Source organism: Mustela putorius, unplaced genomic scaffold (assembly GCF_011764305.1).
Source record: "Mustela putorius furo isolate JIRA1106 unplaced genomic scaffold, ASM1176430v1.1 tig00000145_pilon_pilon_pilon, whole genome shotgun sequence".
In the NCBI taxonomy this organism is placed as follows: Eukaryota; Metazoa; Chordata; class Mammalia; order Carnivora; family Mustelidae; genus Mustela; species Mustela putorius.
In genome coordinates, this window is record NW_025421294.1 from 27,597,422 (window position 1) to 27,620,055 (window position 22,634).

At 46.5% G+C, this 22,634-nt stretch overlaps 1 protein-coding gene across 1 annotated transcript in view; it reads left to right on the forward strand.

Annotated features, from left to right (window-relative positions):
- FSTL4 (follistatin like 4) overlaps positions 1 to 22,634 on the forward strand; it is a 408,238-nt gene that overhangs the window by 377,833 nt on the left and 7,771 nt on the right. The window contains exons 11-15 of the mRNA XM_045075507.1: positions 674 to 700; positions 3,870 to 3,988; positions 8,494 to 8,643; positions 17,619 to 17,726; positions 22,055 to 22,164. Coding sequence (XP_044931442.1) covers positions 674 to 700; positions 3,870 to 3,988; positions 8,494 to 8,643; positions 17,619 to 17,726; positions 22,055 to 22,164 — 514 coding nt within the window. The remainder of the gene's footprint in view (positions 1 to 673; positions 701 to 3,869; positions 3,989 to 8,493; positions 8,644 to 17,618; positions 17,727 to 22,054; positions 22,165 to 22,634) is intronic.

Here is a 22,634-nt window from a genome sequence, read left to right on the forward strand (position 1 = left end):
AAAAGTTCTCCTCCTCTCCACCCACCAGTCAGTGACACAGATTCCATATGTGATAGACTAGATATCCGTTCATGATTTTTATCACATGCTGATGTTCCACCATGGCCCAGGAAGTGGCCCAGCCACACATGCACACATAAACTTGACTCCAGGGATTATCTCCCACCTGTATTCCCTCCCACATAGCCACCATTCCCCCGAGTGGCTCTGCAGGTGTGATTCCATGGACACGAGTGGTAGCTAGGATCTCTTGCCCTTGTTTAAAGACTCCAAGCTGAGTCTTCATCATCAAAGGAGATCATCAGAATAGTGTCTCGGATGGTCTTCCTTGGAGAATCCTAGCTGGAAATCAGCCTGACTTTTGGAAGTAATCAAGAACTCTGGGAGAATGTTCCTTTCTCCTTGTCAACCACAGAAGAGATCCCATAAGTAGGCCCAATTTCAGAGACTAATTAGAAATTGAAAGTGTCCTGAGACCTAGAAACATTTGTCCACATCCAGAGTCCCATCAGAGGGCTGTTGCTTGGCAGTGAGTGGGGCAGACTCCATACACGAGGGATTAGGTAGCCATCCATCCCTGAAAGGAATCACTACAGTAAACTGCTGACATTGCTTTGTTCTTTTTTCCTTCCCTCAATCATGTTTCCGGTCTCCTGATTCTCTGACGCTGTAGTTGCAAACATTCTGTGGCGAGAGGAAGGTACTAAGTTTTATACTTCTATGTTGTGCTTGTGATCACCTGTGTTTATATTTCCATCATGGGCCATATTTCCATGGGCCACCATCAGCTTTCCCAGATACCATGCAGTCCCCATCAGTGTGGTCCACCTGCCAGATTGGATGGGAGGGCGGAGGTCAATGACAAGGGTCACATGCTGAGAAGCAGATTTTAAAATGTACTTGTGTCTTTAATGGACACCAGTCCATTAGAACTTAAAAGTGAGAAGTTGCTATCTAAAGCTGTTTGAAACCGTCACTGAAGCAGATTACTTGGCAGGAGTCCCTGGTTGGATGAGGCCTTCAACTTTTTTCCAGAAGGTGATATTGGTTCTGGAGTTTTCAAAGTTTAGGCATACACTTTGAGAAAATGCCGAAGAAAAAAGCCACCATGATTTCTATAAATGTATATTTTTAAATGAATAGATTTTTTTTAATTTTATTTATCAAACCATCTTTAGATACTAGGTTGGACCCTTAAAAAAATGGCCATTCATGTATGTCAAAAATGGTCTAATACTAACAATTTCATGTGGTTCAAAAAACAGCAGGCCCATGTGGGAACTGGGTTATAGGGCCTGAGTCACCCTTTGTGGACCCCGGCCAAGTGCAGCCCCTCCATCAGAGCAGAGTTCACATCACCTGGAGGTAACTTACTCTCCAGGATGGGGCTTGATTAGTGGATGGGGGTTTCAGGGAGGAGATGAGAAGCAGAATGCATCCCGTGATTTCAGGGTTACGCAACAAAATCTCCTCTTTAAAAGCTGGCCTATTTCCTGTCTCATTTTTTTCCTGGTAAACATTTCCTCGTGGCATTTCCTAGAGTCTGGCATATGCATGCGTGCACATACTCAGAACAATTTCCTGAATGTCAGGCACTGCTGCTCACAGTAAGCCACAGAGCAAAACAAAAGCAGAACCTGAAAAATGAGGAATTGATGCCAGTAGGCGTTCGGATTCCTTGGGAAGACAGGTTGTAGCAACTGCCACTCACCGTGGACAGCTGTCCCCCAATGCTGCCCAACCTAACGCTAAGTCACAATGCATGTAGAGAGCTTTCCCTCTGGGTCTTTAAGAGGTGGTAATTTTCTAAAATTGCATTCACTACAAAAAGACAAGTTTCAAAAGCAGAGACCAGCAAAGAATGCAGGAGACCCTGGGATGTATGAAACAGAGCACTAGCGGCCTCACATTGAGGACAACTTAAGACCCCCAGCTGCTTTTTGGCTGCGGGGTGACTGGTGCAACAAGTGCCATCCTGCCTGGACAGCCGGCTGCTTGTACCCTTCACAGCTGGAACTAGGAAATACAGGAGCATAACCCACAGGCCAGCAGGCCGCAGGGATCTGTCCCATCTCAACAAGAGAAATGAGATGATTGGGGCATGCCACAGCAAAGAAAGCCCCTTTGTGCCCTGTTAGGAGAAATTCCACTCAGACAGAACCCTCCAGGGGACTGGATCAGGAGGCTGGCTCTGTCTCCTGTGAAGTCAGTTGTTTGGCGAGGCCTGCGTTCCACTGCTGACCGTGAGTGAGGCTGTGCTTCACCTGCCACGTGGCCACAGCTGCAACCCCACATGGGGTCCCCAAGCTTTCAGGCTTACCTTGGTCCTTGCAGCTGTCCACTTCCTGAGAGACCCTGGGAGGCCAAGAGACCCCAGGGACAGGGGCTTTGACTCTTTTGCTTCTTTCACAGAGCAAAAGAAGTTTGCCAGGTGAGAGTAGACAGAGAGAAGGCCCCTGGGGACAGAGCACATATGGACCAGAAGCTGGGATGTCCTGGGAGCTGAGACCAGGCCCCTTCCTGTAGCTCTTGGGACAGGCTGCCCAGCACCCGCAGGATTCCCCAGAGAGACCTGTGCAGGGTGCTCCCAGACACTGCTAGCTTCTGAGAGCGTGGGGTCAAGTTGTGCCCAGCGGCAGAGCCCTCCTTTCCAGCCCCTCCCTCAGGACAGAACAGCAGCAGCTAAGACTGTGTCCTGGAGTCAGTGACCTTGGTCCACACTGGGAACCCCAGGCACTGGGGCTTCCCAGGCAGGAAGGGCCTGAGGCCCAGAAAACTGCCTGCAGAGTCACTGGAAGCAGGTGGAATGTTGGCTCCTATTTCGTGTTGTATGGTTTTCTAACACTGAAAACCTACCCAGAAAGTCAATGAAGTCAGTATGCTGGGTCTCTCAGCATGCTAGGAAAGAGCATGTTTTTCATAGATTTAATTTTCTTAGCATTTATGGAAATCTGTTGAATATTCCACCTTCACAAGAAATAAAATGAGGGAGAAAGGAAAGGAGAACTTAAACTTACCAATTTTGTGCCATCTTTATGTTTTATGTTGAGGCACGGTGAGAGCCTGGAGTAGGGGTTTGGGGTCCAGCCCCGGCTCTGGTGTAAATCCAAGTAGCCTCCACCAAGCCCCTTCCCTTCCCTGGACCTCAGTTTTTTGTCTTTGTAATAAGGAGGCCAAACTAGACCCTCCCAGGTCCCCTTCTCTGCTACTCTGAGGTTTCTCCCCACATGGCCACACCAGGGCGGTGGTGGGAGCTGACAAGCGGGCCTGACCAGGCTGGGGCTCCATCGCCTGACCTGGGGCTGCCACAGAGAAAATGGTGAGGCAGAGGTGGGAGCAGCCTATCTTGAAGGAGGGATTTGCCGGCACCAACAGGCCAGGGTGAAACTGGCACAAAGGAGTACCAGCCACAACATTCTTAGGTTCCTAGGAGTGGTGTAGCACATAAATGTGCTGGAAAAAAAAAAAATAAATAAGAGGCTTTGCTTTTCTGTCATGATCTGACCCATCTGATTTGACTAGTTGACAAGAGACGAAAGACCAAATGTATGCTAGAGCCAAGGCTGTCATGTATTTGCCGACTTGTGTCAGTGGCTAGCCCGCGGTGCCCTAGGGGAGGAAGGATAGCCTGGGGTTCACAGAGCCCTCATCTGTGGAGTGATTCACAGGCCTCTGACACTTTCTCCCTGGGCTGCCCACATACCTCCTGCTTAGCTCATGTCACCTTGACCAGGCCCCCACACTTTGTGCCTGTACCACACGCAGCCAAACCTCAGGGGTGGGTCTGCCCAGCGTGGCACATGACTCTACCTAGGAGCTGGCTGCTGGGGATGAGGGTGCATAACCACGGCTGTCTTTGCTCCTCCCAGGCCTCAGCGTGGGGAACATGTTCTATGTCTTCTCTGACGATGGCATCATCATCCTGCACCCCGTGGACTGTGAGATCCAGAGGCACCTCCGACCCACCGAGAAGATCTTCATGAGCTATGTAAGTGTCTGTGCCTGAGAGCCGGTCTTCCACCCAGGTTCCGTTTGCTATATGTGGTGTGGTTCCACGTGCATTCCAAGGCTCCAGAACATCCATGGGAGGTTAAGAGTTGAAGGTCTCATTCCTTAGGCCTTTCATGCACAGAGCCCTGGGTGAGGCCCAAGGCTTACAGATGGGTTTCTCTTCTCCACTAGTTCACAGAGAGAGGATGGCCACAGCAGGTGCTGCTTGAAGGAGCTGCAAAGTGCACTGGGACACTGAGGGGATGAGGCCTCTCTAGACCCAGGGAGGACCAAGTCAGAGAAGGCTCTCCAGCAGGGCACCCCTGGGCCCAGTTGTGAAGAACAAGTAGGAACTGGGGATGCGTTTCTAAAGGGAATGTTATAAACATGGCACTTGGTGGCATAAAGTGACATGTCACATCTGGGTAATTGCAAATACTTGGTCTGAGATTAAGATGACCGAGGCCAGGGTTAAAGCTGAGGTTTTAGTGGCAGATCTTGAAAGTTCTGGGGATGCCTGGAGGACCTCAAATGAATCACGGCCCTGGTGGGGCTGCTTTAGAACAAGTGTGGGGCCCCAGTGAGGGTAGAGACGAGTGGGACAGGATTGGAAGCCCAGAAGCAGGTGTACAGGCTGTTGTGAACATCTGGGTGAGAGAGGGTAGTGACCTAGCCAAGTCAGGGGCAGTGGCAATGGGAATAACCGAGTAGATTTAGTGTTATATCAGCAGGCACCACAAGGGTCATCTGGGGTCTTGCTAGGAGGAACAGACTGTCCTTCACTCAGGAGGAGAGGCAGGTTAGGGGTACTGTTCATTCTCTTGTCACCGTAGGAGGCATGTGCCACATTCTCCGTCTCGTGCTGGGATCCCAAAAGCAGGGCAGATAAGTTCCTCATCAAAGAGACAAGGGTGGCCTACGATGTGAATTTGAGACACCCATGGGACACAAGTATAGAAACATCCAGAAGATGAGGACAAGGAGGGGATGGGCCCTGGTGAGCTAGAGGGCCCATGGCTCCCTGGCAGGCAAAAAAAAAAAAAAAATAGCTTTAAGGAAGCCTGGAGAACATGGGTCATAGAACTCACAGATAGCTAAGTTTACAAAAGGAAGTGATCCTCAACCAGTCACTAGAGGAGGTGAGCTGCGAGGGTCTCAGGGGCCTCTGAAGAATCAGGGGAGAGAGTGTGCAACATGAGAATGCCCCAAGCATCAGAGGTACTATGAAGTATGAGGCCAAGGGCACAATGGCCATGCCACATGGATGGAGGCCACAGAGATGATTGCCAGTGGCAGGTCCAAGAAAGTCTTTCTAGCCCTCTAGACCCAGCTTTCCACAGGTGTCCCCCAGACAGTGCTTCCCCACCCACCCCACCCCAGGGCTCTGTCCCTCCTGTTGGTTTCTCTCTGGGTCTTATGTTGGTGGTTTCCTACCTAAGGTGTACCCTTAGCTACTTGACGGTAGAAGTATGACATTAACCCAGAAGAGTTGTCAGCAGGCCCACCAGGCCTCTCCTCAAGGCCCGATGTGAAGGAACCAGTGAGGGGGGACAGGCCTGGAGCTCATGGCGGAGCTTAGAGTCCTGCCGCCTGCTTGCTGCACTGCCATGCTGGCTTGCAGTGTGTCTCCTGCATTCGTAGCTCTGGACCAGCTGTTTTCCAGGCTATTTCATTTGAATTAATCATATTTTAGATCTGCTATCCCGATGAACTTTCCTTCCACGTAACAGCCGTGAAACCATCTAGAATGAGTGGTCTAGTTAATTTCTAGCAGTTCGGTGTAAATAATTGCACCCTGTCACATGGGCACTAATTTCTCACAGATTTGCAATAACCTGTAGCTCGAGGGAAATCTCTGAAATCCTAACCACGACTCACATTTCCTAAAAAGCTAGAACAAGACACAGTAGGAGAGACCCCACCGGCCTTTCAGACAGCACCAGACCATGGTGAGCTATGGAACAGTCCCAACCAACCGTGTTCTCCTCTAGAAAATGCCCCCCCACCACCTCCCAACAGGGTTACCGTGATGCGAGCCTCTGCTGAAAGCACTGAGCCAGCAGGAGGTTGGCATGTCTTCTCTCAGGTGTCTCTGCTGGATAAGGGGGCCACTCTGGGCATTGGGAAGCAGCACATGTAGGAAGCAAGGGCACAGGCTTCCCAGCCAGGCACCCCTGGGTTCACATCCCACCTCTGTCCCTCAGCAGGGCTGAGTGGCTTTAGACCAGTGACCTAACCCCTGCCAGCCTCTGTTTTCTCATGTGTGAATGGGGGTAGTTGTGAGAACTGAATGTGATGCTGGGCAGTGGCCAGGGTGTAAGGTGACAGCTCTGCCCCAAAGCTATTGCAGTCATTCAGGAAAGACCTAGAAAGTAGATGAACTCGGGGATGGAGGAGGTCGTCTCCATAGTCCATGGTAACTCACTTGTGGCGGACTATAGGAGAAAAGGAAGCGACAAGGGTGACAGGCTTGGTCCTGGCTGGCCAGACCTGGTGAGAGGGGCAGGTATGGTGAAGAGGGTCAGCTCGGGGTGGTTGGCTGAGTATGAGGGGCTCTGGGAAAACCATGCGAGGACTGAAGAGGGCAGCTCTGAGCTAAAGACATAGATCTGGGAGCCGTCTGCATCTGGGCGTTGGCTAAAGCCAGAGCGGTAGACAAGACCACCAAGGGTATGTATGAGTGCTTTGATTTGGGTGCCTGAACAGAAAACCCTGGGAGCCAGTAGCTACAGGATGGGCAGACCAAGAGGGGAACCACAAGGAGACTGAGACAGAGTTGAGTGAGAGTCATGATAAAAAAAAAAACATGAGACTGTATATCCTAGAAGGTAAGGAAAAAGAGGGTCCCCCTTTTCACTCATTTATTCATTCAACAAATATACTGAGGCACTCATTCCGTGCCAGGCCTTTACTATGTGCTAAAGATATAGCAGTGAAGCAGACAGACAAAGAGCCCGTCACAAAGCATTCCAGTGACAGAAGAGAGCCTAAAAAGATGTAGCCAGATCAGTGCACAACGTCAGGTGGAAATGACCAATGCAGCCAGGTACAGGGGTGAAGTGTGCTGGCGGTGCTCGGCCAATGAAGGGGGCAGGAGGGCGGCATGAGGGAAGGAGAGCAAGCACAGCGGGGACCGGGGACGGGAGAGAAAAGCTGAAGGTCAGAGGAGTAGCAGGAGCCAAAGGGGACGGGGCCTACTTGACTTCCGGGAAACCTTGGCTCCTCTTCTGAGCCAGAAGGAATGTTAATGAAGTGGAGGGTGTTGAGAAGAGGAGAGGTGCGGGCAGACTCTCAGGGATGCCCTTGAATTCTGTGTTGAGAATGGGGGGCGGGGGGAGGGGTGGTGGAATCAAGGAGTACGACAGGGATGCTACAGCAGTTACTCAGCAGATAGTGTGGCCTGAGCCCGGGTGATGGAGGTGGGAGCAGTGAGGCAACGTCAAATTCTGAACGTATTTTGAAGGCAGAGCTGAAATTATTTATTTGTTTGTTTGTTTTCAGCATAACAGTATTCCTTGTTGTTGCACCACACCCAGTGCTCCATGCAATCCGTGCCCTCCACCTGGGCACCCACCACCTGGTTCCCCCAACCTCCCACCCCTCGCTGCTTCAAACCCCTCAGATTGTTTTTCAGAGTCCATAGTCTCTCATGGTTCACCTCCCCTTCCCTGATGAGGACTGAGAGGATGAGGAGAAAAAGAGGACTCAAAGATGGCCATAAGGGTTTTGGTCTAAGGAAGGAAAACAGTGGAGCTGCCATTTTATTAATGGAATGAGAATGATTGGGAGGTAAAATTGGGAGTTGACTTTGAACTCTCTCAAGTTTGAGGTGTACAGCAAATAGCCAAGTAGAGTGAGGTGGTTGGCTGCGTACGTCTGGAGTTCAGAGAAGAGGCTCTAACTAAAGATACAAATTTGGGAGCTGTATGCCCGTAAATGGTATTTGATGCTATCAGTTGGGATGAGATGAGCAAAGGGAGTAGATTTTGAAGAGGAAAAATCATTGAGGGACTGACCCCTGTGCATTCTGACATATAGAGACCAAGAGATCAGCAAACTGAGCAGGATCCAGCCTGTTGGGTGGGGGAGCTGGGGGAAGGAAGCAAAGAATAGGCAGCATGGAGTCAAGTAGTACCCCAAGTTCAAATAAAAAGGGGGAGCAGGTTTAATTTAATAAGTGAGAAGTCTGGAGCGCTGAGCTCAGTGCAGACAGGGAAGTTCGCCCCCAGGAGGGGAAGAAGGCAGGCCTGGCGCTGCTCATAAAAAAAAAAAAAAAAAAAAAAAAAAAAAAAAAAAAAAAACCACATGCAAAGGGAGTTCCAGCCTCATGAGTGGGAGGTGGTGGAGGTGAATGTTCAAAACAGGTGATGTGGGAGCTGGTGTGGCATGTTTGTGGGTTCTAAGAAGGGAACAGAGGGACGGGGGCGGTGAGGGAGAGGGAACCCACACAGGGCAGGGGCCCGGGGGATTAAGAAGATCCATGGCAGCCTGTCTCCTTTACAGGAAGAAATCTGTCCCCAAGGGGAAGGAAATGCCACCCAGCCGTGCCAGTGGGCCTCAGCCGTGAACGTCCGGCACCGGTACATCTACGTGGCCCAGCCAGCACTGAACAGAGTCCTTGTGGTCGACGTGCAAGCCCAGAAAGTTCTACAGGTACATCTCTCTAAGGGAGTGAGGGTGCCAGGGGCACAGCCGGCCACATTCCCATTCTGGGAGCAGAGGGCTAGAGGACAGTGAGAAGCAGGAAGTGGTGAAGGGGGGGTAAAGCATGGCCCAAGCCACAGAGGGTTTTCATCCAGGCAGTGACCTCATCCCACTTAGACTCTGAAACAGGCAGGCTCTGCTAACCAATGGCAGAGCAGGGCAGCGTCGTGGCTACCGAAATAATTCAGGCATGAACTGCCGCCGGCCATGAAGGTGGCAAGGACCGACCAGATTCTTGATAGATCTTAAGTGTGGAAAGATTTTCTGCTGGGTCGAATGAAAGTTTTAAGAGCGGGAAATCAGGTTGTTGGGGGCTTTTCGTTACTTTGAGGAACAGTAGAATGGTGATGCCATTTACTGTGTGTGGTGGATTGAATAACGGCCCCAAGATGGCCACTTTCCCATGCCCAGAACCTATAAATGTCTCCTCGGGCACAGGCGCCTCTGCAGAGGTGATTATGGTAAGGATGTGTAAATGGACTATTACGGGGGATGACCTGGGTGAGCCCTTCCTCTATGAGAGTGCAAGGAGGGAGGCAAGGAGAAATGTGACTGTTAGGGGCAGGAGGCACTGGAAGGACTAGAGCACACTGGGACTCTGTTGGCTTTGAAGATGGGGGAAGGGGCCGCGAGCCAATGACTGCAGCGCTAGAGGTCGGCAAAGTCAAGGGAACATAGTTTCCCCTCTAGCCTCTAGAGAGGGCACTGCCCTGCAGCCATCCTTGTTCAGCCCAGGGAAATTTAATTTTGGACTTTGAACCTCCAGAACTGTAAAAGAATTAAATTGGTGTGGTTCTAAGCCACTAAGTGTGTGATAGTAGGTTATCATAGTAATAGGAAAATAATGCACTCTCTAGAGCAGGTGGTGTGGCAGGTGGTATAGGCCATGGAGCAGGAAGACAGAAAAATTAGGAATTTGGGTTTAGACCTGCTAAGTGTTCATTGCTATTATAAATGTTCATTGGGGCGCCTTGGTGATTTCTTCCGTTGAGTGTATGACTCTTGATTTCGGCTCAGGTCATGATCTCCAGGCTGTGGGTTCAAGCCCCATGTCAGGCTCTGCACTCAGTGAGGAGTCTGCTTCTCCCTCTCACGCTGCCCCTCCTCCCCGCTCATGCTCTCTAAAATAAATTTTTTTAAAAAATAAAAATAAAAATGTAAGTAGAGACGTCAAATAAGCAATTGGATGAACAGGTCTGGAGGCCAGCGAGAGCTCTAGGCCAGAGAGGTCAGGGTGGATATGGTTACCATACCACGTGTTACATCCAGAGAAGCAGATGAAATGACTGGAGGTAGTACAGATGGAGAAGAGGTCAAGCTTGGAGCCCTGACACACTCCAGCACTTAAAGATCAGGAAGGAGAGAAGAAGCCAACAAGGAGACCAAGCGGGAGGAGCTTAAAAGGTAGGAAGAAAATTGGGGGGAGGAAGAAATGAAGAAAAGAAGTGTTTTAAGAATGGTGTCCAATAGAGCTGAGCATTTTCAAATCACCAAGACTAAGAACTGACCATTGGATTTGGTGTCCCATGGATTACCCTGGAACAGATAGAATGATCATGCAATACAAGCTTGCGGTCAAAGAAGTACAATCATTGTGAGGGGGTTTGCTGTAAATATGAGTAAAAGGAGTCAAATGAGACAATAGGTAGAAGAGCATAGAGAAGAAGTTTCTTTAGAATAGATGACATTACAGCGTTTTTATGTATATATGTATGAATACCATGCTAAAAAAAAACCAAAACCCTCCCACACATCTTTCATTTCTTCTGCATCACTGAAGTAGGCAGAAGTCAGTGGAATCCAGGGCAGAGAAGGAGAGATGCAAGCTTTGGATAAAATCACATTCTTTCATATAACCGAAGGAAATGGAGAATATTCAGGAACACTTACAAAGAGGTGACAGTTACAACTGGGGGCAGGTGGATGAACATCTCTTGTGGTTGCTTTTATTTTCTCCTTGAAGAAAGAAGGAAAATGATCACCCAGCCTGGAGGTTTGAGGAGAGAGGGGAAGGGTGCATTTGAGATTGAACTGACCAGGCCACTGTGTTAGGACTGCTGGGTGACAGCAAAGGCCCACTGAAGGCTTGTGGATCGAGGGAGAAAGTGAGGCCAGTGAGCAGGGCTGTGGTTTGTCTTCCTAGCAATGCCCCTGTGCATGCTCATTGCAGGGGGAATGTGGGTGTGACCTGGGTTGTGGTTTCTCCAGGCCACTTGGGCAGAAGATTTTCTCTTAGTGATTTTTCTGGCCAGTGAACATAACTCTGAGTAATTTCAATCCTTTGACACTCACTGAAGCTTGCTGTATGACCCAGCTTGGAATCAATGTGGATAAAAATGTTCCACATGCACTTTAAAAGAATGTGTGTTCTAATGGTAGATACAGTATTCTGTATACATGTCAATTATGGCAAGTTTATTTGTTGCATTGTTCAGATCTTCTAAGTCATTTTCTCCTTTGTCCACTTAGTTTACCAGCTGCTGAGAGGTGTGTTGAAGTCTCACACTGTGGTTGTAGGTTTATCTAAATTACATCCATTTTTTTATAGGATTTATTTTTTTGTTTAATTTTTCTGAGAAGGAAATACATTCTAGGTGGGACCAACATTGCGGGGAGGGATAACTGAGAAGATGAAAGATCTCCTCAGTGGTGTTGTATTATGAGCCCTTGACAGGCTCCCAAAGATCTACTTCAATTCAAGTGGAAGGTACATAAAATTGTGTTACAATCCCCCAAAATACTGCTTAGGCATTTACTGAACCAACATTTATTAAATGCCTTCTCTGTACCCAAAATTGGATCTAGAAAAGGGGGAGTAAGATACGAAATTGATAGAAGATATTGTTGCTGCTGTTTTTAATCATCAAGAAACTTTTTTGAGTTTTTTTTACATAAAATGTATTATTTCTTTCAGGGGTACAGGTCTGTGATTCATCAGTCTTACACAATTCACAGTGCTCACCATAGCACATACCCTCCCCAATGTCCATCACCCAGCCACCCCATCTCTCCCACTCCCCTCCACTCCAGCAACCCTGTTAGTTTCATGAGATTAAGAGTCTCTTATGGTTTCTCTCCCTTTGTGGTTTCATCTTGTTTCATATTTCCCTCCCTTCCCCTATGATCCTATCTTGTTTCTCAAATTCCTTATGTCAGTTAGATCATCTGATAATTGTTTTTCACTGATTGACTTATTTCACTTAGCATAATACCCTCTAATTCCATCCATGTCATTGCAATGGCAAGATTTGGGGGTTTTTGTGGCTGCATAATATTTCATTGTGTGTGTGTGTGTGTGTGTGTGTGTGTGTGTGTATACATACATACATACATACCAGAGCTTCTGTATCCATTCATCTGTTGATGGACATCTGGGCTCTTTCCATAGTTTGGCTATTGTGGACATTGCTGCTATAAACATGGGGGTGCACATGCCCCTTTGGATCACTACATTTGTATCTTTAGGGTAAATAGTAGTGCAATTTCTGGTCGTAGGAGATCTCTATTTTCAACTATTTGAGGAACCCCCATATTGTTTTCCAGAGTGGCTGCACCAGCTTGCATTCCCACCAACAGTGTAGGAGGGTTCCCCTTTCTCCGCATCCTCACCAACATCTGTCGTTTCCTGACTTGTTAATTTTAGCCATTCTGACTGGTGTGGAGTGGTATCTCACTGTGGTTTTGATTTGTATTTCCATGATGCCAAGTGATGTTGAGCACTTTTTCATGTGTCTGTTGGCCATCTGGATGTCTTCTTTGCAGAAATGTCTGTTCATGTCCTCTGCCCATTTCTTTATTGGATTATTTGTTCTTTGGGTGTTGAATTCAATACATTCTTTATAGATTTTGGATACTAGCTGTTGATCTGTCATTTGCAAGTCTCTTCTCCCATTCTGTCAGTTGTCTTTTGGTTTTGTTGACTGTTTCCTTGGCTGTGCACAAGCTTTTGATCTTCATGAAGTCCCAATAATTCACTTTTGCCCTTGCTTCCCTTGCTTTTGGTGATGTTTCTAGAAAGAAGTTGCTGTGGCTGAGGTCAAAGAGGTTGCTGCCTGTGTTCTCCTCTAGGACTTTGATGGATTCCTGTCTTGTATTGAGGTCTTTTCTCCATGCTGAGTCTATTTTTGTGTGTGGTATAAGGAAATGGTCCAGTTTCATTCTTCTTCATGTGGCCATCCAATTTTCCCAACACTATTTGTTGAAGAGACTGTCTTTTTTCCATTAGACGTTCTTTCCCGATTTGTCGAAGATTAGTTGACCATAGGGTTGAGGGTCCATTTCTAGGCTCTCTGTTCTGTTCCATTGATCTATGTGTCTTTGTGCCAGGACCATACTGTTTTGATGATGACAGCTTTATAACAGAGCTTGAAGTCTGGAATTGGAATGCCACCAGCTTTGGTTTTCTTTTTCAACATTCCTCTGGCTATTTGGGATCTTTTTTGGTTCCATACAAATTTTAGAATTATTTGTTCCAGCTCTGTGAAAGAAGTTGATGGTATTTTGACAGGGATTGCCTTAAACGTGTAGATTGCTCTAGGTAACATAGATATTTTCATAGCATTTGTTCTTCCAATCCATGAGCATGGCACATTTTTCCATTTCTTTGTGTCTTCCTCAATTTCTTTCATGAGTATTCTATAGTTATCTGAGTACAGATTCTTTGCCTCTTTGGTTAGATTTATTCCTAGGTATCTTACATTTTTGGGTGCAGTTGTAAATGAGATTGACTCCTTAATTTCTCTTCCTTCAGTCTTGTTGTTGGTGTCTAGAAATGCAACTGCTTTCTGAGCATGGATTTTATATCCTGACACTTCACTGAATTCCTGTATGAGTTCTAGCAGTATTGGGGTGGAGTCTTTTGGGTTTTCCACATAAAGTATCATATCATCTGCAAAGAGTGAGAGTTTGATTTCTTCCTTGCCGACTCAGAAGCCTTTTATTTCTTTTTGTTGTCTGATTGCTGAGGCTACAACTTCTAGCACTACGTTGAAGAGCAGATCTGATAGTGGACATCCCTGCCATGTTCCTGACCTTAGGGGAAAAGCTCTCGGTTTTTCCCCATTGAGAATGATATTCATTGTGGGGTTTTCATAGATGGCTTTTATGATACTGAATGTTATGTGTACCCTCTATGCCTACCCTGTGAAGAGTTTTGATCAAGAAAGATGCCGTACTTTGTCAGATGCTTTTTCTGCATCTATTAAGAGGATCATGTGGTTCTTGTGCCTTCTTTTATTAATATATTGTATTACATTGTGCTCGCTTCGGCAGCACATATACTATATATTGTATTACATTGACTTTGCAGATGTTGAACCAACATTACAGCCCAGGAATAAATCCCATTTGGTCGTGGTGAATGATCCTTTTCATGTACTGGCTAGTATTTTGGGGAGAATTTTTGCACATATGTTCATCAAGGATATTGGTCTATAATTCTTTTTGATGGGGTCTTTGTCCACTTTTGGGATCAAGGTAATGCTGGCCTCCTAAAAATGAGTTTGGAAGTTTTCCTTTCATTTCTACTTTTTTGGAACAGGTTCTGGAAAATAGGTATTAATTCTTCTTTGAGTGTTTGGTACAATTCCCCTAGGAATCCATCTGGCACTGGACTATTGTTTGTTGGAAGATCTTTGATGACTGCTTCACTTTCCTTACTGGCTATGGGTCTATTCAGGCTTTTTATTTCCTCCTGGTTCAGTTTTGGTAGTTTATACATCTCTAGGAATGCATCTGTTTCTTCCAGATTTTCTAATTTGCTACATATAGTTGCCATAATATGTTCTTATTAATGTTTGTCTTTCTTTGGTATTGGTTGTGATCTATCTTCTTTCATGCATGTTTTTATCTATTTGGGTCCTTTCTCTCTTCTTTTTGATAAGTCTGACCAAGGGTTTATCAATCTTATTAATTCTGTCAAAGAACCAGCTCCTACTTTCATTGATCTGTTCTACTGTTCTTTTGGTTTCTATTTCATTGATTTCTGCTCTGATCTTTATTATTTCTCTTCTCCTGCTGGGTTTAGGGTTTCTTTGCTGTTCTTTCTGCAGCTGCTTTAGGTATAGGGTTGGGTTGTGTACTTGAGACTTCTATTTCCTGAGAAAGGCCTATATTGCTATATACTTTCTTCTTAGAACCACCTTTGCTGCATCCCGAAAGTTTTGAACAGTTGTTTTCATTTTCATTTGTTTCTATAACTTTTTTCATTCATCTTCAATTCCCTGGTTGACCCACTCATTCTTTAGTAGGATGCTCATTAGCCTCCATATATTTGGAGTGCAGTTGTAAACTTTCCTCTTGTGATTGAGTTCTAGTTTCAGAGCACTGTGGTCTGAAAATATAAAGGAAATGATCCCACTCTTTTGGTACCAGTTGAGACCTGATTTGTGAACCAGGATGTGATCTATTCTGGAGAATGTTCTATGTGCACTTGAGAAGAATGTGTATTCTGTTGCTTTGGGATGGAATGTTCTAAATCTGTGATGTCCATCTGGTCCAGTGTGTCATTTAAAGCTTTTATTGCCTTGTTGATCTTTTGCTTGGATGATCTGTCCATTTCAGTGAAGGGGTGTGTTAAAGTCCTGTACTATTATTGTGTTATTGTTGATGTGTTTCTTGGATTTTGTTATTAATTGGTTTATATAATTGGCTGCTCCCATGTTAGGGGCATAGATACTTAAAACAGATCTTCTCGTTGGACAGACCCTTTTAAGTATGAAGAGTGTCCTTCCTCACCTCTTATTATAGTCTTTGGTTGAAAATCTAATTTGCCTGATATAAGGGTTGCCACCCCCGCTTTCTTTTGATGTCCATTAGCATGGTATATGGTTTTCCACCCCCTCACTTGAAATCTGGAGGTGTCTTTGGGTCTAAAATGAATCTCTTGCAGACAGCATATCGATAGGTCTTGTTTTTTTTTTTTTTAATCCATTCCAATACCCTGGGTCTTTTGATTGGGGCATTTAGCCCATTTACATTCAGGTAACTATTGCAAGATATGAATGTAGTGCCATTGTATTGCCTGTACAGTGACTGTTACAGTATATTGTCTCTGTTCCTTTCTGGTCTATGTTACTAGTACAGACAGATCAGATTTAATTAGTGTTAGCTGTATTTTTCCATCCTGTCACTTTCAACCTTTCCATGTCCATATATTTAAGGTGGTATTTTATGGCCTGGGCGCCTGGGTGGCTCAGCGGTTAAGGTGGTCTTTTATAAAGCTACGTGTGTTTAGGTTTATCTAGTATTATAATCTTGATCTTTTACTTGGGCCATTTGATCCATCTATATTTAAGGCAGTTAATTTTATAGTTAAATCTACCATCTTACTGGTTTTTTACTTGATCTGTTTTTTTTTTCCTCCATTTTACTTTCTTTTGGATTAGTCAAATATTATTCTGTTATTTTTAGGACAGAGATTATAATATGCATAGTTGTCTCAATACAGTCTCATAATTTATGATTTCACTTCTCTAACAATAGAACCATGTAACAGTAACTCCTTTAACTCCTCTCCTCCCTTTTCACATGATTATGGGAATAGATTTTAACTCTATATATAATTGAACCCCACAAGACCTGGCTTAACATTATTTTGTACACTTGGTAGTCATATATATTCACCCACATATTTACTTTTCTCCCTGCTCCTTATTTCTTCCTGAAGTACACAGCTTTGTCTGGGATCATTTTCATTGTGAGGAATGACTTTTTTAAGTGGCTCTTTTAGTGGAGACCTGATAGCAACACACACTCAGTTTTTGTTTCTTTGAAAAGAACTGTATTTGCCCTTTAAAGACTATTTTCACTGGATATAGAATTCTACCTTAACAATTATACTCACTTGGCATTTTAAGATGTTGCTCCATTGTCTTCTGTTGTTTTGGTAATAGGTCAACTGCCAGTCTTTTTGTCACTCTTTGATCTTTAGCAATTTTACTTTGATATGCCCAGGGATGATGCTCTTTGTATGTATTCCAATTTCGAAGTTTTAGTGGTTCTTGAATGTGTAGATTGATAACTTTCATCAGACTGGGATTGTCTCTTACCTCTTCTTTGGAAACTTAAAAGTTAGACATTTCTACTGCATCCCACATGTCTTGTACTCTTCTTTTCCATCCTTTTTTTGTCTCTTCATGCTTCAATTTTAATATGTTCTATCAACCTATCTTTCCCTAGCCCTGTTTTCTGCTATGCCTAATATGGATTGCACAGAACCTATTTAGTGAGTTCTTAATTTCAGGTATTGCATTTATTTCTACTTAATTTTACTTCTGTATATAAATTTGTAATTATCTTTTTATGAATCATTCATGGGTCTGTTTCTCTTGAATTTTTTAGTAGTCTCTAGCCCTATACTCTGTATCTTGTAATGCCTAGTAATTTTTTCAAGGGAAGGGGAGGGGGGAAGGGAAGAGAAGGGGAAGAGAAAGGGAAAAGCTCTGCTGACGTAAGAGTCCAGGGATAAGGGCTGATCTTAAAGTCAGTCTCAGGTGGCTCAGGAGGAAGGGCCAATGCACCAGAATTTCAGCTCAGAACCACCTGGGGAGGACACAGAGGGTTCTAGAGGCCTAAAAGCCTTCTGGGAGCAGGGACCAGAGTGCCCTGCAGCTGATTCTTGAGTGGAAAATGTAACCCTCTGGTTATGTTTGGACTTTTGCTGAGATGGTCTGGGTCCCCTTCGAGTAAAACATGGAAGAAATTTTCAAAAAGGTTTCAATTACTGGCAAGAGTTTTCTTCTGTCTCTAAAGAATACCCAGAAGGGCAGCTTAAGCCCTGGCCTCCCAAGCCGGCTTTGTGCCAAGGCAGAGAGGTTGGCTTTCCACTCACCTAGGCATGACAGTCATGTACACCAAGTCCAGAAGTGACCACCGTGTCAGCTTATAATAATGATGACCCACTTGTATGTATTTTTTTTCTCAAGTCCATAGGTGTGGACCCTCTGCCAGCTAAGCTGACCTATGACAAGTCTCATGACCAAGTGTGGGTCCTGAGCTGGGGGGATCTGCACAAGTCCCAACCAAGCCTCCAGGTATGTTGAACACATGGAGACCCACACTCACCCCACAGGAACAAAGGATACTGACCTCCCATACACGTCTCTTGCTTCCCTAGGTAGCTAATCACACTTACCCAAAATCTATCCACCAAGGCTTAAGGAGAGCCAGAGCCCCTCACAGACCATTACCAAGGTATCATCTGCCAGGCTTACCTTTAAGGACAAGAATCCTGATGATGACTAAGATTGTGATGTCAGGACAAGTGGAATGTGGCTCCCGGACTCCCCCTCTCCTGAGCAAGGACGTTCTGCTCCTTGGGCTGAGCAGGCTCGAGAGTGGTGTCCAAGCAAGTACTCGATAAGGAAAGGAAAGTAAGAGCAGCAGTCGTGTCCACACTAGAAGCGCATCTATTCAGTGCTTATGGTGCTTTAGGGCACAAGAAAGTTCAGTAACGTGCCCGTGGTCCAAGCCAGGCCCTGCGGCTCTTCAGCCCAGGGTCAGCCAGTGCACAGTCTGTTGGAAACAGTCTAGGCCCGAGAGTTCTGTGGGATTCCCCTGTCCACCAACAAGAGATGGTCAACACCACCCCCATGTTAAGAGTGCATGCCTCTGCCTTTCTCATCAGCAGGGATGCATTCAAGGATTAAGCCCTAAGAAAAGAGATCCGAATGCCTGATTTCTCCCAGAGATGTACACAGAGCCCTTCTAGATAGACAGAAGAGAAGTTAATTCATGCATTGGATGCCTCAGGACATTAGGGCTTTGTTCTCTCTCAGAAGCGCAGCTGAGAAGAACTGCAGAGGGAGCCCAGTTCACCCTGTTCTCAAGACCAGGAAGAAGGAAGGGACATCCTCCAGAAGACTGACCACCTGCCTGCCTGTCTCAGCCCTGCTGGGCCAGGGAAAAGTCTCTGCCACACCTCCTGTAAACGGAGACTACTGTCATTTGATGGATGCCATCACCCTGGGCCCCAGTGAACTGACAGAAAATCCCCATTAGAGGGTCTAGGAGCCTGAATGAAGGTCATTCAGAGCAGAACGTAAGCCCAGGGAAATCCTAACTTATTGGTCCCTCTGGCAGCTCCCGGAAAGCCTCTAAAGTAATTCATGGTGAGGGTCCACCAAAACACTTTTTTTCCTGAAACCAAAAACTATTTCCTAATTTAACAGCTATGAGCTGAAAAACAGGAAAAAAAATCAGCTTGGTCCTGGATTTCCCACCTGCCACAGCAGCTGGCACATCGTAGATGCTCTAGGACTGAAATCCAAGAGTCCTATTCCTGGCCCTGATAGGCTTCACTGGACAGGACAAAAGAGAGCGTAGGCATAAGAATTCAGAGACCGCATAAGAATTCACCGCCCCCTCTGAGGAACAGATCTGTGGAAAGATACCCAACAAACACCAGATGAACCAGATCAGAGACCTCAAGATAAAGAAAGATAAAGAGGAGACAGTTCTGAACAATGAACCCAGAGATGAAGGATGAGGACAGCCTCCCTGGAAATGGTAATCAGCGCTAAATAAGGATGTCTGAATGAGGAGAGACACGCTGAATGAGAAACCCTGCTACCAGACGGTAACCGAAGATAAATTATTTCCATAAAAATAAGCATAGGGAGTGGAGGAAAGAAAGGGGGATAAAAATACTTAGAAATACCTTACTGGGATAAGAGAAAGTTTGGAGAATGCTGGCAGAATGTAGCAGCTGGGAAGCAGCAGTCTCATTATTCCACATCTGACAAACTGATTTCTCTTGAAAGCAGAGATGATCAGACTGGGTTAGGAAGGAAGGAAACTAGAACTTGTTGATGAGAAACACACATGTTTCAAAGAGAAGAAAAGGCAGAATTTAAAAGGACAGGCATAGTAAGGACAGGTGACAAGAATGTATCCAGACTGCCACTCACATCAGACAAGGTGGGGTTTAAGGTCAAAAGCACTAAAAACAGCAAACACGGAGAGACACCATGGGATGAACACCCAAGAGATATCAAGCACTTAACGACTAAATGCCTCAAACAAGAGTGATTTAACATAAAGATGGATTCGATTAAAAATGCACTCACATTGTAAAAAAAGACCAAAGAAAGACCGGGGAAACCTGAATAATGACACAACTTGGTTTACTATAAACCTGGCATCTGCAAAACCATTTTTTCTCATGTCCACATCCACACAAGTATATCAGAAACCACAAAGGAAATAAATCCTATAAAGTAGACATGAGAGGCAACAGTATCTGAAGCCCAATGAGACCTCCCTTCTCAGCTGGTTCTGTCTACCTGCTGGGAGAGCTGCCCAGCCTTCAGGACCCTGCACGATGACCAAGTGACATTTCCTGGTATCTCGCCACTGATGTACAGCTCCTGAACCAAGCCCAGAGAGTCAAAAAAACTGAGGGGTTCAAATAACAATTATCTTTTGGGCATGAGTGAGGACACAAATGTGCCCAGGCCCTCTGTAGGACGCAAGGCCAAGAAGGAACTCAAGACTCGATGGAGAAATGAGGCCGGTAGCGCCCATCGGCTCAATGGCCCGTGCTAGTGCGTTTTGATGAGGTAATCTCTCAGTACAGGGTGTCGGTGTGGTGAGGCGTGAATGACCCGGACCGCTGACAGCCTGTGATTTTCTATCTCTATTAGAAGTGAAAATGACAGGCCTGGTATCAAGCAGTGATTGTATGTCTTCTCGGAATTCTCTGGCACTTTCCCTTAGACACTCCCAAGATCCAGTTTCCTCAGGCTGCTATTTTCTTAATGCCCAGTTCTGAGAGGTTTTTTTCCTCCATGTGCTTGCCATGGAATTATCATTTAGCCATTTTAAAAAACCACTGCAAAATAACCTAATGCCGTGTTACAACTTTGGAGCTGCCCCAAGGCTAAAAATACAAATCACAGGCCTCATCATTCCAATCTGGCGTTCTGCCTGCGTGGGAATCACGATCCAGAAAAGTCTCAAACCTCAACCCTGCCTGAGGAGGCAGACCAAGTGGTGTTCATTTTCCCATAAAAGAAAGAGCCAGAAGTCAGGCCTATTCTTCGAAGGTAAAAGCCTCCAGAACTCCAAGCCTTGTGAGTCACAAAGCTCCAGGAGACACTGTCCTCAGCCTCAGGCTGCACAAGTCTAGACCCTTCTTTCCGTAGACATGTCCACAATATCTAGATCAGGAAAAGTGTCTAAGCTCTGTGTTCAGGCCTAAGCCCCCACTCTCCTGCTCAGAGGGCCTGGGCTTGACCTTGTGGCTCTTCCCCCAAAATGGCCCACCAGATGGCCAAGCTCCTCATCTGGCTGCAGGTCAGCCATCTTTCAGAGCACTGGCCTAGCCACTGAGGGCTGATGAGCATGTGCAAAGGCAAGGGGGACCCAGGCTGGCTGGCACGATGTCTCTGGCCTAGAAGCACCCAAGACTAGGGTAGCTGCTGGTTAGATGCTCAGCCTGCCCACAGAGGGCTTCCTGGAAGGACCTCCAAACTACTCTGTCATCCCACCTAATCTCCAACAGCATTTGGCTCTCTTCCGCATTGGTGGCTGTTCCCTGACACAGACCCACCAGGGATTTCTGCACCAGACAGTGGCTGCAGCAGCCTCCTGCTGACTCTATAGGGGATCAGATGTTACCTCCAGGGAAACAGAGGTAGCTGTGCTCCGTCACTCCCATCGTATACAAAAACCAGTGCCCGATTCTTCATTTCTCTCACAAGTCCTTTCTGCTACCAGGCCTGAGCCCCAGCATTCTAACTGCAAGCCATCTAAATGGCCAGAGCAGCATCTTTGAATGGCATTTCTGCACAATTCCTGCTTTCTCTGATAAAATTTGGAGTCAATAATTCCCAGAGAATGCCTCTGTGAGCAGTATAGGACAGAGATTCCCAACAAACAGGCCCAGGCACCTGACATCAGAGGAAAACAGGGAACCAGTAAATCTTTCTACCATTTAACATTTTAGTGACTTAAAAGCTCTCTCCCTCTTTTCCTAGGGTGACCTGGATGCTTAGATGGTGGGATTCTCAGTTGTGGGGAAGTGTGGTCTCTGAGCATCTGAGCATAGTTACCGTTCTGTTTTCAGGAGCCCTCTGGGAAGCTGTGCCCTCAGGGGGCCGACAGGGTCCCATAGGGTCAGGGTTGGGCCTCCCTAAACAGGAGGGCATGGTTCGGGCATTCCCAAACTATCACTTCCTCCCCACAGGAGGATGGGTCCCTGCCTCTGACATTCCCAAGCAGCTCCCACTCGGCTCCCAGCCCCGTCTCTCTCTGAAGCAGCCTGTCCGCTGAGGGTCCCTGCCAGCACATGAACATGTTTCCAGGTTGCCCCCCCCCAACTCATGTGGACCCTCACCAGGACTCCTGCTCTGTGTTGTAGGTGATCACAGAAGCCAGCACTGCCCAGGGCCAGCATCTTATCCACACACCGTTCTCAGGAGTGGACGATTTCTTCATTCCCCCGACAAACCTCATCATCAACCACGTCAGGTGAGATGGGGCCACAGGGCCCTCCAGTAACCCCTGTAACCCAGCTCAGCCCTGCCTGTGGCTACATTTGCCCAGCGTGAGACCTGCTCCTTCTCTGTTTCTTTCCCACTCATGCTGAGCTGACCTTGGGCTCCTTCATGAGGGGACAGAGAAATAGACCCATCCCGAGTCCTTCATGGTCATAGTTAAGGAAGGCAGCCAGCTCTCCCACCCTCCGAGGTCCACAGAGGACAAGAGAGGAAAGTCAGCAGTGGTGACTGGAGCGCACTAGACTTACTAGACACACAAAAAACTAGTCAAAGTGGCCTTAACCCCTTCTTACAGATGAGGAAACAGAGGCTCGAAGAAGCCAAGACCCTGGACGGCCAAGTTAACACAGCCAGGAGCCCCCTGAGCAGCCAAGCAGAGGGCCAGCCAGGAAACAAACCCTCCCAATTGTCTGGTTTGTCACCATCCAGAAGAACAGCCTA